At 42.7% G+C, this 15,203-nt stretch overlaps 1 protein-coding gene across 4 annotated transcripts in view; it reads left to right on the top strand.

The window, feature by feature from the left end:
• Positions 1–15,203, top strand: part of ERCC5 (ERCC excision repair 5, endonuclease) — a 46,805-nt gene that overhangs the window by 3,156 nt on the left and 28,446 nt on the right. For all 4 annotated transcript variants that reach the window (XM_068268005.1, XM_068268003.1, XM_068268002.1 and 1 more), the window contains exons 2-7: positions 325–446; positions 2,354–2,529; positions 5,853–5,974; positions 6,063–6,152; positions 11,313–11,373; positions 12,086–12,229. In XM_068268005.1, coding sequence (XP_068124106.1) covers positions 359–446; positions 2,354–2,529; positions 5,853–5,974; positions 6,063–6,152; positions 11,313–11,373; positions 12,086–12,229 — 681 coding nt within the window. In that variant the 5' untranslated portion in view covers positions 325–358. The remainder of the gene's footprint in view (positions 1–324; positions 447–2,353; positions 2,530–5,852; positions 5,975–6,062; positions 6,153–11,312; positions 11,374–12,085; positions 12,230–15,203) is intronic.

The raw sequence follows: 15,203 nt of genomic DNA, 5'->3' as shown, positions 1-15,203 counted from the left end.
TTTGAGACCCCAGATATAGTATAAAATTAGATAATCATCACAGACTTTGCCACTTAAAGCAGGACCAGGCCAGGTCTGCAGAACCATTTTTGATATCCAGGCTGATGCCTTTTAATGTGGGATTTTAGCTTTTGACCAGAGTTCAAATCCCGGCTCAAGCCAGTAAGTAAAACAGTAAGGAATCTTTGGGCAAGGCTCCCTAATGATCCCGGACGCCCCTGGAGTGTGACTGAAGTGGATGCAGCCCTAAAGCACTTTGAGTCTCCCAGATGAAAAGTGATATACTGTAAATATTCTGTGTCTTGTCTTGTCTTGAATTTCTAGGCAAATCGTGAGGTAATCAACAAACAATACCAGTATGGGAGTTCAAGGACTGTGGAAGCTGCTTGAATGTTCCGGACGACCAGTTAATCCAGAAACATTAGAAGGAAAAATTCTTGCTGTTGGTATCCTTGTACAAAGAATGCATTTGCTATTGGGTCTTTTATTAAAACAGATACACAGAAAACTGAACAGAAGCAGAGTAGCTACCCAGCAATTAAATACAAGATTCATTACTATTGGTTGATCTGGGCAGCTGTGCAACTTTTGCTCCAATTTTCTTTGCACATGACAAATCAGAACCTTTGAGGTTTTTTTTTTGTGCAATGGTATAGCCAATGTAGATGCATGGTGGGGACAAGCGCTAAGGCAAACAAGGCTGTCTGCAGCCCAGAGCTCCAACCGCTTACCACTCCAGGGTCTTTGTAATGATTTTGTCATTATAAAAAAGAAAATCTGTAAGGAAAAAAGGGCCCTTGGGGGGTACTTACCTTGGGAGGAGGAAGCCTCTGAATCCTAATGAAGCTACTCCGTCCCTCCGTTGCTTTGCGGGGTCCCCACGAATCGTGGTGAAGTAAAAATTTACCTATCGCGATCCTGCGCAGGTGCACTAGCTGCTCTTCATTCGGGTTAAGGCGTAAATAGCTGAACCTGATTAAACCGCTCTACTGCGCAGGTGCGAGTCCTTTTACGCCTGCGCAGTAGAACGGATAGGCTTGGCTATTTCTGCTTAGCCTAAACGAAGAGCTGCTACTGCCCCTGCACTGGATTCCGGCGAGGTAAATATATTAAGCTTGTTGGAGGAGCCAGCGCTGGATTCCCTCAAGCTACAGGGGAGGGGGAAGCCTCATCGGGAGAGTACATTTGAAATCGGCGCCGGTAGACTTGGGTGCAGGATTCAGCGGTATATGGCTGATCCTGCTTCTGCACAAGTCCGGGCCGATTTAATTACTATTCCCCCTCCAGGCCGCCATGGATAGTGAGGGAATGAAATAATTTGGCTTCCAGCGATTGCTGGAGGCCGAATTATTATGTTTTTAAGCAACCTCGGCTCCGTCTTCTGACGTTACTCACTGAGCGCTGCAATAGGAATGATTCCTATTGTAGTCTATGGAGGCGCCGGCTGCGCCCAAATCTAGCAGCGCTGAAAAGCACTGCTCCGCATCGGGACCCTGAGACTTCCTCAGCCCGAGGTAAGTATCCCACAGAGGGTTTTTATTATGTTAGTCTCTTTAAAGATCTTGCTATGGACACGCTTCCCTGCATCCATGTAGTGGCATGTGGGGTCTGAAATGCAGGTAAGAAAAGGCAGCAAAAGTGATAATACCACCAGATTCTCCCCATTGTAGAGCAGAGCACTCAGCTGTGGATTTTATATTGTTCCTGAAGTAACATTTGGCAATATTAATTAAGCATATAATAATAATCTACATCAGTGCTATTCAGCTCGAGGTCCTCACACATTTTTGGCAACGCTCAAATGAATTTATGGGACTGAATCGGGAAAGGTGTGGTTCACAAGTAGAACACATTTCTCTGTCCATCCTAAACTCTGGCATAGATTTGGCTTTCGAGGAGTGGAGTTGGGACAGCTCTGATCTACTTAATGAGGAGTTAACTCCAGTTGAAACTGAAGCTTTACATTTTCTGCAGTTTCAAAGGCCGCATGTAAGAGATATAAGTGCAACTAAGAGTCTCTGTTGGTCAATGAAGCCATCCATCACACTGAAGGACCAATAGGAACAAAGGGTTAAAGGGCTATGACCTCCTTCAGACACTGTTATTCTGGGTATAGGCATCTAGAGCATAAAATTGGTTTGTGGGATTTTCCTAAAGATAACCTCTGATGATGTACTGTAGTAATAATGAGCTAATTTAGCTTGTTTCTAATCCCATGTTTGCTTACAAAAATATGCGCAAAGGCTATGAATATAAACAAGTGTTTACCAGCAGCTGAAAATATAGCTAAATAGCTCACTCTGTTTACTGTTTATCAATGATGTGTAAAGTTTGACTTTAACCACAAATCAAGATATAAGCATCTGGCTGAATCAAGCCATAAAAGGAGCAAGAGACCGCCAGGGAAATGCCATCCAAAATGCTCATTTGCTCACCTTGTTCCATAGACTTTGCAAGTTACTATTTTTTAGAATCCACCCCATTTTTGTATTTGATGGGGAAGCCCCTCTGCTGAAGAAACAGACTCTAGTAAGTAATTTACTTTCATTTGCTATAAGAAAGTGTGCTTATTGTGAGATAAGGTATAACGTTTGTAAAGATGATGTGATCACAAATGAAGTGCTTAATATGAAGTTGTGAAGAAACATACATAAAATAATTATCCTGCCAAGGTATTCTCAGAGGTCAGGCATTTTTTTCACCGGCTTTGGAATTCTCGGAAGGAAACAGACATTCCGCAGAGCTGCACCTAGCAGGACTAAATATGTTGCCACTTGTGATAAATTTCAGAATGTAAATTAGGGTGAGGAAAGAGTTTAAAATGGGCAAACATTGACTAGATAATACATACCGGTAAATTAATATTTCAACACCAAAAATACACAATTTTAATTCTTAACCACTTGAGGACCGCAGTGTTAAACCCCCCTAAAGACCAGGCTATTTTTTCCCTAATTGGCCGCTGCAGCTTTAAGGCCAAGCTGCAAGGCTGCACAACACAGCACACAAGTGATTTCCCCCCCCCCCCTTTTCCCCCCACCAACAGAGCTCTCTGAGAGCTCTCTGTTGGTGGGGTCTGATCTCTCCAATGTTGTTTATTTTTTTTTATATAAATATTTCATTTATTTTTTAATAAAAAGACCTTTTTTTTATTTCTGTTACCCTGCTCCCTCCCTCCCCCCGCCACCCAATCAGGGTGATCAGCTGTCATGGGCTTCAGCCTATGACAGCCGATCACTCCCCAGCCTCAGGAGGGGACAGCCGTGTCACACGGCTGTCCCCAGTACAGCACTGCTGCTGATCGCAGCGATGTACATGTAAATAGACAGCGATCACGCCGTCTAACAATTTCCCGAGCGGCAGAGACTGAAGGCGAGGCGGAGCTCCGCTCCCCGAGAAGGACATGTGCGCGCAGCCTGCGCGCAATCTCCTTCAGTAGCCATCTCCAGGACCTGATGCTGCCGCCGCGGCCACGCCCATTGGCGTGGAGCGGTCGTAGAGTAGTTAAAGTGGACCTGAACTCTTGCACAGTACAGAAGGGAGACAGAGAGAAATGCATCGTGTGTTTTTAGAGAGAGGATCCTGTCTAATTCCCCCTCATCTTTAAGTAATCACAAGTGTAATTTGATCTCTCTGCAGTGCCACCACAGAAATTCGGCAGTCCTTGACAGACACAGCTAATATATAAGCACAGGATGTTAACCCTTTGTCTGCATCTGGGGTTGGATGTGCGCATGTGATGGCACATCCAACCTCAGGTGAGGCTTGGCGTTTAGCCCTGTGAAACGGTCGTGGGGCCGTGCACCCACTGGCGCCCTCACCTGCCACCTCCCATCACCCAGGTACAGCAAACGTTCACTTTTTTGCTTTGAAATCTTTTTGGAAGACACTTTTCTAATGTATGATCAGTCTCCCACTGCACGTTTGTTGTTACAACTGCATCATGCCACACAAGTCTTGTTTTTGCTTTGCTGCTATTAAACTATAGTGCCAGACCTTCTTTTTCTCTTTGAATGTTTTTGCAAGCTATTGCTTTTAGTCTTGAGCACATAGTTTACTGGGTGTTCAAGCACAGTAACCTGCCAATTTCAGTTTTACCCGAGTGCCTGCCAGGTCTCCCAGAAATGTTATTGCTTACTTACATGAAGTTGTCATAGCTGCATTCATATAAACACAGATTAGCCTTGAAAGAGGAAAAATTAAATGTAACTTTTAAGTAAAGGGACTCCGAGCAGTGCAGAAACTATGGAAAGATTCATATAATTTTAAAGCTCTCTTTCTCCTCTTTCCAATGATATTTAAATCGCCGCCCTACGCCTTTTAGTTTTCGCTATTTTCGCGATTGAAATTGCCGCAGCCGCGATTTCGATCGCGAAAATAGAGAAAACTAAAAGGCATAGGGCGACGATTTAGGGGTCGCCAGAAAGAGGAGAAAGAGAGCTTTAAAATGATATCCATCTTTCCATAGTTACATTGTATTACACAGGGCGACTTTTTCTCAAAGTCAGCAGCTCCATTCAGCAGAAAAAGTCGCCCTGTGTAATACAATGTAACTATGGAAAGATGGATATCAAGTTAAAGCTCTCTTTCTCCTCTTTCTGGCGACCCCTAAATCGTCACCCTACGCCTTTTAGTTTTCTCTATTTTCGCGATTGAAATCGCGGCCGCGGCAATTTCAGTCGCGAAAATAGCGAAAACTAAAAGGCGTAGGGTGGCGGTTTATATATCATTGGAAAGAGGAGAAAGAGAGCTTTAAAAAGATATGCATCTTTCCATAGTTTTTGCACTGCTCGGAGTCCTTTTAAAGATGGAATATTAAAACGTAGTAGCGCTGGTAACACATACTAGTTTGGTGACAAAATAGTGAAAGGTGATATGAATGAATAGTAATATCCTCAGCTAACATTGCAAGGGATAAATTCACTCCTCTCACTGCACTGATATATACAAAATACACTCCCCTACATAAACAACCTTACATGTTTCGGCCCCTCTAAATAAAGGGGCCTTCGTCAGGAGAACAAAAAGTGCTAAACATACAAGGTGCTAAGTGGTAAAGTGCATTAAAATCAGTACATTGTAATTTATCACATCAAATAACAATGTAATAATATGTTGGCAGTCAGCTGCTGCTTAGGCCAACATACTATCCTACTGTTATTGGATGTGATAAATTACAATGTTTTGATTTTAATGCATTTTAGTACTTAGCACCTTGTATGTTTAGCACTTTTTGTTCCCCTGATGAAGGCCCCCATTTATAGAGGGGCCGAAACATGTCGGGTTGTTTATTTAGAGGGTGTATTTTGTATATATTAGTGCAGTGAGAGGAGTGAATTTATCCCTTGCAATGTTAGCAAAAATTAAGAACCTCATGGGCAATTCTCGTGGTTTTCTGTATTTTCAAAAGCACTTACTGAATGGTTGTTTAATTCAACTACCGGAACAGACTGCAAATGAGAAGGGAGGCTGGTCAGCATCTTTGTATGGAGTGTTAAAAAAACAAACAAACAAACAAAAACAACAACATAGACTAACAGTAATTCATAGTGCATTGTAATATGGTAGAAATCAATGTTTTATAAGTATGTGTACACATGTATATTGCATTTTACATTGTTACAGGATGGTGGTCCTTTTAAGCTAATTTTGTTTCATATCCCTTGGGCCCCCCATAGGCAGTATATGAAAATGTTAGCATGAAACTGTCACATTATGAAACATTACCTTTCTGAAAATAATACTGAAATACGTGCCTGTGTGACACTATTGCCACAGGCTGCAGGTATCTGGAACTCGTTATATAGTATTCCTAAATCTGATCCATTCAGAAGTTATATTCTTTTTCTTAGGCTAAGAGAAGACAGAAGAAAGATGTTGCAGCCAATGAAGTGAAGAAAACAAATGACAAGTTGCTAAGGACCTTTCTGAAGAGACAAGCCATTAAAGCGGCCCTGTCAGGAAACAAGCAGAGGTGCACACCGCACATTCTAGCTACTCTCACATATTCATTTCTCCATTCTCAACAGATTTATGTAATCATTTTGCTCTTATGTTACCAGCAATGAGTTTCCAAGTCTGTCTCATATACGAAGAAAAGAAGAGGAAGATATTTTTGCCCTACCCCCTTTAGAACAAAATGAAAAAAATAGGTACACTGTAAATGTATTTTTTTATGCCTTGATTGTCTTCTGTTTTGTTTACCTAGAGTCCTAGACAGTGATTGTTAGTTGGATTTCTACTAAATTATACAACTAATGAAGTTCCAGTATTGTTGCTAACACATCTCTCTCCATAAGATAGCGTTAGCAAAATTGCCTTTTATTGTCTGAATTCTACTTCATAGCACCCTGGGCAACAGTCCACTGTTGGGTAAACGGATGTACTCCATATTTTTATTTTTTTACTTTGTCTTCCCTTCATTCATGTAGTAATGCTACTTGCATCTGCAGAGAATTCACAATTCCAAATGACTGCTCACAGCTCATGTCCAATTTAAAAAAAAAATTACATTTTAAAACAAGTTAATAGAACAATCTCAAGCTTATTGCATAGTTGTATTAATAACAGTGTGTAAAGTTTTGTATTTTGAATGAGACATCAATTCTATAGATATTGTCAATAGATACAGTATATCAGGGAATTTCCCTCCCGCCCTGACTGCTGCCTTCTTTGTTCTATTTCTATAGCCTATGTTTGAGGCTCTGGGTGCTGCCCAGCGATATATATGAGAGCACCCTTTGTACTTGGAACTTTGCCTCATCTACTATTTAGATATATCTGAGCACCCTTTGTACTTGGAACCCTGCCCCATCTACTATTTATTTGGAACTGCAAAGTACCCAGAAAGCTCATGGTCACCCAGAACCACTAGACATAAGAGGAAAAAGAGACCAAAAAGCCTCTTACTAAAAAAGTGATACTAAATATAATATTAAACAGAAGATATTTGTAATATTTTAGATTTAAGTGAGCAAGTGTGGTTTCCAATGATGCATCACTCCCGAATATGCAAATCATATCTTTATGCCCCTGAAAGCCAGGCACACATCCAGAAGCATCTGCGTAAAAATAGCGATTAGTAATTTGGGTGCTGGATATAGCCGTTATTGTAATATCACAATTGATGTTGAAATAACGAATGGCCTTACCATTCCAGGTTATTGGGCCTGGTAAAATGGGCTCAAGGAAATGCCGATAGTAGAATATCGGTAATTTTGTATTTGTCTTGCAAATACCTTTTTGTTTTAAGAAGGCAACATTTTATTGGGAACTGTCAGGGAGTCTGTAAGAAGAATTCCTGCCACGAAACCGCGTACGTTAAAAAGGGGCGCTGGGAAAAAAGGGCGCCGGGTTTTAAACGATAAACATGGATAACGTTTAAAAATATAATGTACTATATTTCGTTTAAAAATAATGTTTTATAAAGTTATAAATAATTAAATAATGTGCATGAAATTGGCAATTGTGAAAACGTTAATCTTCCGTTTAAAAAGTGAAACGTATAATAACGTTTAAAAAAAAATAGTAAGTAACCCTCCCTGTACCTACCCCTAACCCCTAGACCCCCGTGTTGGTGCCTAAACCTAAGACCCCCCTGGTGGTGCCTAAACCTAAGACTCCCCTGATGGTGCCTAAACCTAAGACTCCCCTGGTGGTGCCTAAACCTAAGACTCCCCTGGTGGTGCCTAAACCTAAGACTCCCCTGGTGGTGCCTAAACCTAAGACTCCCCTGGTGGTGCCTAAACCTAAGACCCCCCTGTTGATGCCTAAACCTAAGACCCCCCTGGTGGTGCCTAAACCTAAGACCCCCCTGTGATAAGCATTAATAACGTGTGAAAAAAATATTGTGCTGTTTTTCGTTTAAAAATAATGTTTTAAAAAAGATTGTACTGTTTTTCGTTTAAAAATAATGTTTAAAAAATTATAAATCATAAAATAATGTGTAATCATGAGAAGCAGTTATAAAACAGTAAAAGTCTCCGGGCGCCGCTTATAAAACGTTATTTTTCTCCGGCGCCCTTTTTTCCTGTCGGGCGCCCATTAAACGATATTTATTATGGGAGTGAATGGCGGCGCCCGATTTGTCCACTTGCCTCAGGCGCCCGAATTTACTGTTCCCCACGAAACCTGAGTAGAACTTGCTTTACAATATACAGTACTATAACAGAGGATTGACATAAAACACTAGTGAATAATGTTTTTTGTTTTAGAGAGAGTGTGGTTAGAACACTGTTTCTCAACATTGTATTGGTATGTAACCCTTTTAAAATCCTGTACTCACCAAGTACCCCCTAGCAGTAAACATTATCACAAGTACCCCTTGACAAACATATATTTAATCATAGTACAATTTGGTTTTAAACAATTTCCAATTAATTTCCAATTAAACGATTAATTGGTTTTAAATAATTTCCAAGCATTTACTATTGCTTTTAATTAGCTAAAATACTAATTTGGTGTTGTTTAAAGTGTACCAGAGATGGTACACTAGGCTTAATTTATACTTACCTGAGGCTTCCTCTAGCCCCATGAGCAGCGCTGAGTTCCTAGCCGTCCTCGGCCCCTCCATTATGGAGCTATGACTGCCGGTAATCTGGTCAGTCACCGCCAGTCGAGGTCTTCTGCGCATGTGTGGCTCAGCTGCGCATGCACCCCTGCCGTGCTCCTATTCCCTGGAGTGTTTAGTGCCTGCACAGGTGCAGAACACGTCAGTAGACAGGAGTGCGATGAGGGGTGTGCACAGGGCCGAGCGGCGTATGCGCAGAAGGCCGAGGCTGCCCAGACTACTGGGAGTCATAGCGGTTTAACGGACGGGCCGAGGAGGACAGTGAGAGACTCAGCGCTGCCCATGGGGCTGGAGGAAGCCCCAGGTAAGTATAAATAAGCGCTAGTGAACCATCTTTGGTTCACTTTAAATAAGATTTATCATTTTCTAAAACTCTAAATTTGTTCTTGGTGAACTATATCTAGCCCGAGTACCCCCTGGAACCATCAGAAGTACCCCCTGGGGTACACGTACCACACGTTGAGAACCTTAGGGGTTTGAACAAATGTGAGCATTTAATCTTTCTTTGTCCGTTTTGGTGTGTTCCTGTAACCTTACCACTGAGACGGGAAGCGTCCAGAATAATTTCAACACGTACAGCAATATAAACTTATGTTTTAAGACTTTTCCATGTTGCCAAAAGTAAGTGTTTTTATCGTAATTGTCTCCATTGCATAGATCTCACCTAACTTTGTGAATCTCCTTAAAGGGAAGGTGCGAGCTCCAAAAAAAACCCCAGATCTACTTAACCTCTTGCCGACCAGCTAACGCCGATTGACGTAAACTGGTCATCTGCGGGTTTCCATGGAAACGGCTACTCGTTCGAGTGGCCTTTCCATGTCCGTTCACGGAGGGTGTCTCCGTGAACAGCCGGAGAGCCGCCGATCGCGGCTCGCCGGCAAAATGTAAACACGCGGGGAAGAAATCCCCGCTGTTCACATCATACGGCGCTGCTGCGCAGCAGCGCCGTAAGGCAGATCGGCAATCCCCGGCCTCTGATTGGCAGGGGATCGCCGGCATATGATAGGCTGAAGCCTATCCTTCAATGCGCAGGACGGATATCCGTCCTGCGCAGGCCATGGAGGGAGAGGGAGGGACGGAGAGGCAGGGAGCGCCGAAAACGATGCGGAGGGGGGCTTTGAAGAGCCTCCCCTCCGCAAAGCGCAGCAAGCTGGCGGCGATCAGACCCCCCCAGCAGGACATCCCCCTAGTGGGGAAAAAAGGGGGTAAGTCTGATCGCCCTGGCATAATCCTGATCTGTGCTGCGGGCTGGAGAGCCCACACAGCACAGATCAGACAGAAATCCCCTGGTCGTCAAGTGGTTAACATGATGAAAAAATTGGCTTTTTATATGGTCAGCAGGCCGTGCTGTGCAATGATGGATTTTGTGTTTTTTATTGGACTAAGTGATAAGTGAAGCCGTGATTATGCGATATATTAAATGAAAGAAATTGGCCTAGTACACCTATTCTGAATTGTCCAAAATCACATACATTTTATTGCACAGCACTAAGGACACAAATGTGCTCCTCTCATGGAGCCTAAAAACACAGATAATCAGACGCCCTGAGGAAACGTCCTGTGACGTGAAACGTGTCGGTGAATGGAGTCACCCGCGGTAGTACATGTATGCACACCTTCCATATACCTGAGCTTGCTTACTCACCTGCTGAAACCTCCTAATGTGAAAGCAGATGACGGCGCTGTACAGCGCGGAGCTCCGCAACCACCGCTGACTGCCTCTATACCAAACCGAGGCCAAAGTCTGATCTTGCTGAAACATTGCATCAATGCAGGTCTGACTGTAGCAAGCGAAGTGCGCCATATCGTGGTTGAGGTGATGGAGAAATCTGCAAGTGGCACACACACATGCAAGCACTCTGATATTATGTTAAACAGCTGACTGGCAATGTGTTGTACCTAGGTATACACACAAGATGAACTGGTGTCATAACTTTTGAACGTAGCCGGCCAACAGTTTATGCTGCAGCCAACTATGCAAATTGAGACGTGTCCCTATTAGAGGGAAGCAGCTGCTGTATGCTTGTGTAGTGTGTGAGTGATAGTAAGGGGCTCAGGCTTGCGTGCATGGAGCATTTCAACCAATTTATTTGGCCAGTCTCCATGCCCACAAGCCTGGATATTACAGGGTTGGGAAACAGAATAGCTCCTGGTTTTAATGTCTGCGCAGAGATCTACTTAACATACCTGGGGCTTCTGTCAGCCCCTGGCAGCCTGTGTGTCCCTTGCTGCAGCTCCGGTGTCCGGTCGACCTCTTCTGTGCTGGCCACGCTGCTTGCGATCACACTCACATGGCTTGGAGTGTACTGTGCCTGCGCAGAATGCTTCAGACCACATGAGCACAATCACAAGTGGCGCGCAGGGGCAGAAGATGCCGACCTGGCGAGGACACCAGAACTGCGGCGAGGGACACACAGGCTGCCAGGGGCTGGAGGAAGCCCCAGGTAAGTAGATCTGTTTTTTTTGGGGGGGAGCTTGCACATTGATGGATTGCAGGGGGGAAGGACTTTTTTTATACATCATCCCATTTCATCAGATTCCAAGCCTTCCATAATATCAGTGAAAGCTATATTTCCCCGCTTTTTCCAGAACAGCAGTAACTATCCGCTTTCACTGGCAGGACAAATATGCGTATCTGTATATACAGCAGGGATGCACATCTAGTGAGTAGATAGCCAATTCTTTGTTCTTAAGCTTTTTCTTTTCTGAAAATAAAAATAATAAATCACATTTTTATTTTTAGCTCTGAAGAGGAAGAAGAGCAGGAATGGGAGGAGCGAATGAGTCAAAAACAGATTCTCCAGGTATCCTGTTTTGTTTTTTTTGTTTTTTTATTTCCATTAATTTATTGGATGAGATATTGAAATTTTACATTGAAAATAAGTCAACTCAAATGAAAGATAACTTTTCAGCTTCCTGTGGCAATCTTTATACTGGATGATAGGAGTGCAAAAAAAGAAATTGTATGTGATTGATCAGTCAGTAAAATCTGTCCACAGACTCCTCTAGTAATCACATTATGACTGAGGCTGGAGACACACTGCACAGTGCTTTTTGGACCGTTTTAGTTTTTTAAAAGAAAATGCTCACATTGACTTGCGGTAAAATCATGGCAAAATTGCAGCACGATCACTTCTATTTTGCTGCAATTTTTCTTTTTTTACAGTCCTGGTTACAAAGAGTTACTTAGCAGATGGTGGGCTGACAGTGTCAGGTGATCTGTGCTCACAAGGAGAGACTGGCTGCTGCCCCACCCAGTTTCTTTCTGTTTTATGTGTGGGTGATGATGGCTTGGTTAGAGGGGAGGGGTGTAAACCGTTTTCTCTCCCGTAAAACCTCAATGTCGTCTCAAGAGGAATTAGCCAACCAGGTGTTTTAAATAGATGTAATGCAAAACGTATAGGCAAAACGGATTGTGCACTCAAAAATGGGAGGTTAAATTAGAGCTTTAATGATAAACTCAGTCATGAGTTCTGTAAAAGTTTAGAATAAACATGCTTGCTTTTCTATAATTAGGAAGAATTTTTTGCCAATCCTCATTCAGTGGATGTAGACTCTGAGGAATTTCACAGCCTTCCACCAGAGATGAAGCACGAGATCCTGACTGACATGAAGGAGTTCACCAAGCGCAGGAGAACACTGTTTGAAGCCATGCCAGAGGTATAGTGACAAGGATGTTCCATTCATATGGTTTTATGCTGTCATCACACTGGGTAACTTGCCCTTAAGTCTTCAGCCATGCTTTACTGTCTCTCCCTTTTATTATGTACGCGAAACAAAATATACATTTAATTCAAAATATACATTTAAAGTTCAAGTTCTTTCATAGTACAAAACTTACATGTTTTGGTGTAACAATCAGATATTTACCTTTTTGCAGAGTGCATGTGGTTTCAAACCAAGATGATGCTATAGATCTATCTGTACATCACCAATCATTTATGAGTCTTTCTTAAAGCACCCCTGACGCGGATAAAAACTATTAAACTAAGGGCTAGATGACCTGATGCTTAGCCTTCTGATGCTGTTTCTTGTTTTTCTTCTTTCCCCCTCTTCACAGAAGTTTCCCAGAACGGCGACGAGTAATTCTGAACTGTGCATCTTCAAGTTCCGAACAGCACATACGCAGTGAAAGAAAACGCTCACGGATGAGTGTTTCCTTTTGCTGTTCATGTGGGGTTCGAGACCCGTGTGTGCGCAGTCTTTAACACGCTCGTAACCGCTTAGGGAGAATTCCTGGAGAATATTCAACAGAGGGACAAAGAGGACTGGGGACAGGGAGCAGGAGGGGCACTGGACAAAATAAACAGCATCAGGAGGCTAAGAATTAAGTCATCTTGCCCACCATGGGCTTAAAGTGGCAGATTTCCTAGACTAAAAATGGGACACAAAGGCATGTACTTTGCACAGTCGCATACCTCTGTGTCCCTCTTGCGCCGCTCTCTGTCTTCCCTGGTCACTGCAGTTCAGTAGGTGGTTTTGAATATAAAAAAATACATGAGAATCCCCCATGAAGAGATGGACTAGTCCAAAATCTAACAGATCTGTCATATTTTCACTATCTACTGTAAGTTACAGCGACATAGGAAAAATGTAATTAATCATGCATTTTGCTCTGGGAGAAATGCACATTTATATGCATGTATTAAATTTTAAACATTTTCACCATAGTTGTCCTTTACTTAATTCCCCCCCAAATTCAATGGTACACCTAAACTGAGAAGAATATGGAGGCTGACGTACTGTATTTTTCCTTTTAAACAATGCCAATTGCCTGGCTGTCCTTATGATCATCTGCCTCTAAAGGTGCCAAAACATTACTTGATTTGTGGAATCAATATCCAGCCGATTCGATCAGAATGGCGGTATCTGGCAGAGATTGACGCTGCAACATGGATGCCCGTTCAGTCGTTTTGATTGATTTCTGACTGAATTGATTGAAATGATCGATCCACCATGCTGGAAAGATCTAGCTCGAAAGGGATTGGTTGGGTGTGCGGCAGCATTCAATATTTCAATGATCCATGGACCCCTGGCCAGTCTCCCCCCATGTAATGTGTGTTTCCTTGCCCCAGGCCCTTGATGAGTGTGGAAGCAGTTCACCTATCCACCGCACACTCCTCTAGAGACTACTCTCCATTGCCGCGCCTGTATCCCGTATGTCCTAATGTCATGTACATGAGTTGGGGTCACGGGGTCCAGGTGCCCTGGCGATGGAGAGAAGACACTGGAGGAGGCGGATAAGTGAGCTGCTTCCACACTCACCTCGGGCCCATGGGGGGAGGAAAACATTACATGGGGAGTCTCTGTCACTTCGCAGCTGGACTGCCAGGCAACTGGTATTGTTTATAAGGAAAGAAATATGGCAGCAATGATATCATATCCCTCTCACTCACAATTTCTTTAAATGGAGTCCCTTATCTAGCCCCTAAGAGCTAGTATTGAGCATGCCCATATCAGCATGAGTCCTTTTTCTCAAATCTGCACTAGATTGCAGTATAACTTTAGATACATTTGTAACGTACAGTGTTGACACATTCAAATTTTGGAATGTGAATCTTTACATATGCGGACTGCGGCAGGGGAAGGCGGAGCTCACTTCACTTGGAGAGCTGGAATGCGATGTGGAGCACTGTGGCCAAAGCCCCCCTTTCCAATTAGGCCAGGCCAGAGCCCTCCTCCCACTCCACCCCCATTCCGTTACAAATACAAACGCGTCAGCACTAATGTATGATGTCTCACATCTCTGTATTTACAGGAGATAGAGAGAACTAAAGAACTTTATAGAACAGCTAATGTATTAATGGCAAAACGGCACACAGTGCTACAGAGCTGTCAGATTTTTTTCTGCATGCAAAAAATGCATTTAGATGTGACCTAGCCCATAGATTAACACTGGTTCTCAGTTTAAGCATGCAGAGAACATATGATGGCTGCCATATTTATTTCCTCTTAAACAATACCAGACAGGTAGTCCTTCTGATCTATTTGGCTGCAGTAGTGTCTGAATTACACAGCTGAAACAAGCATGCGGCAAATCTAGTCAGACTTCAGTCAGGAACATCTGATCTGCATGCGTGTTCAGGGTCTATGGCTAAAAGTATTAGAAGATCAGCAGAACAACCAGGTATTTTGCTCTGTTCAAAAGGAAATAAATATGTCAGCCTCCATATTTTTCTCACTTCCGACTGTGTTCAGAGGATGGTTGTCTGCGATCCCATTTTGTTGGCGTTATATTGGTTTGATTGAAACAGGGTAATATGTTTTATTACTGACATGTTATTGGCTGTTACTTTCTTATGGAAAACAATAAAAACCTTTTTTGAGAAACAGGGTGTAATCTATTAGGTAATACATGAATTAACCAGTAGGGGGCTCCATCTGATTTTTTACATACAATTAATTACATTTTCAGTTCAGATCCCAAAGACTATGCTGTTGTGTTGAGGTTTTATAACAGAACAAGATTAATTTAGATTACAATAGAAAAGTCAGTATGGTATGTGGTACTGAAATAAGCGCAACTGTGTGGAGATTGTTTTGCATGCATGGCAGAAGAAGACCTAATTCTCTTTATACATTCTTGACTTGACATTTTTTTTGTGCCTGAATGCCTTTGGATGCAGCACAACAT

Source organism: Hyperolius riggenbachi, chromosome 2 (genome assembly GCF_040937935.1).
Source record: "Hyperolius riggenbachi isolate aHypRig1 chromosome 2, aHypRig1.pri, whole genome shotgun sequence".
NCBI classification, from domain to species: Eukaryota; Metazoa; Chordata; class Amphibia; order Anura; family Hyperoliidae; genus Hyperolius; species Hyperolius riggenbachi.
This window is presented reverse-complemented; position numbering and strand designations above follow the sequence as displayed.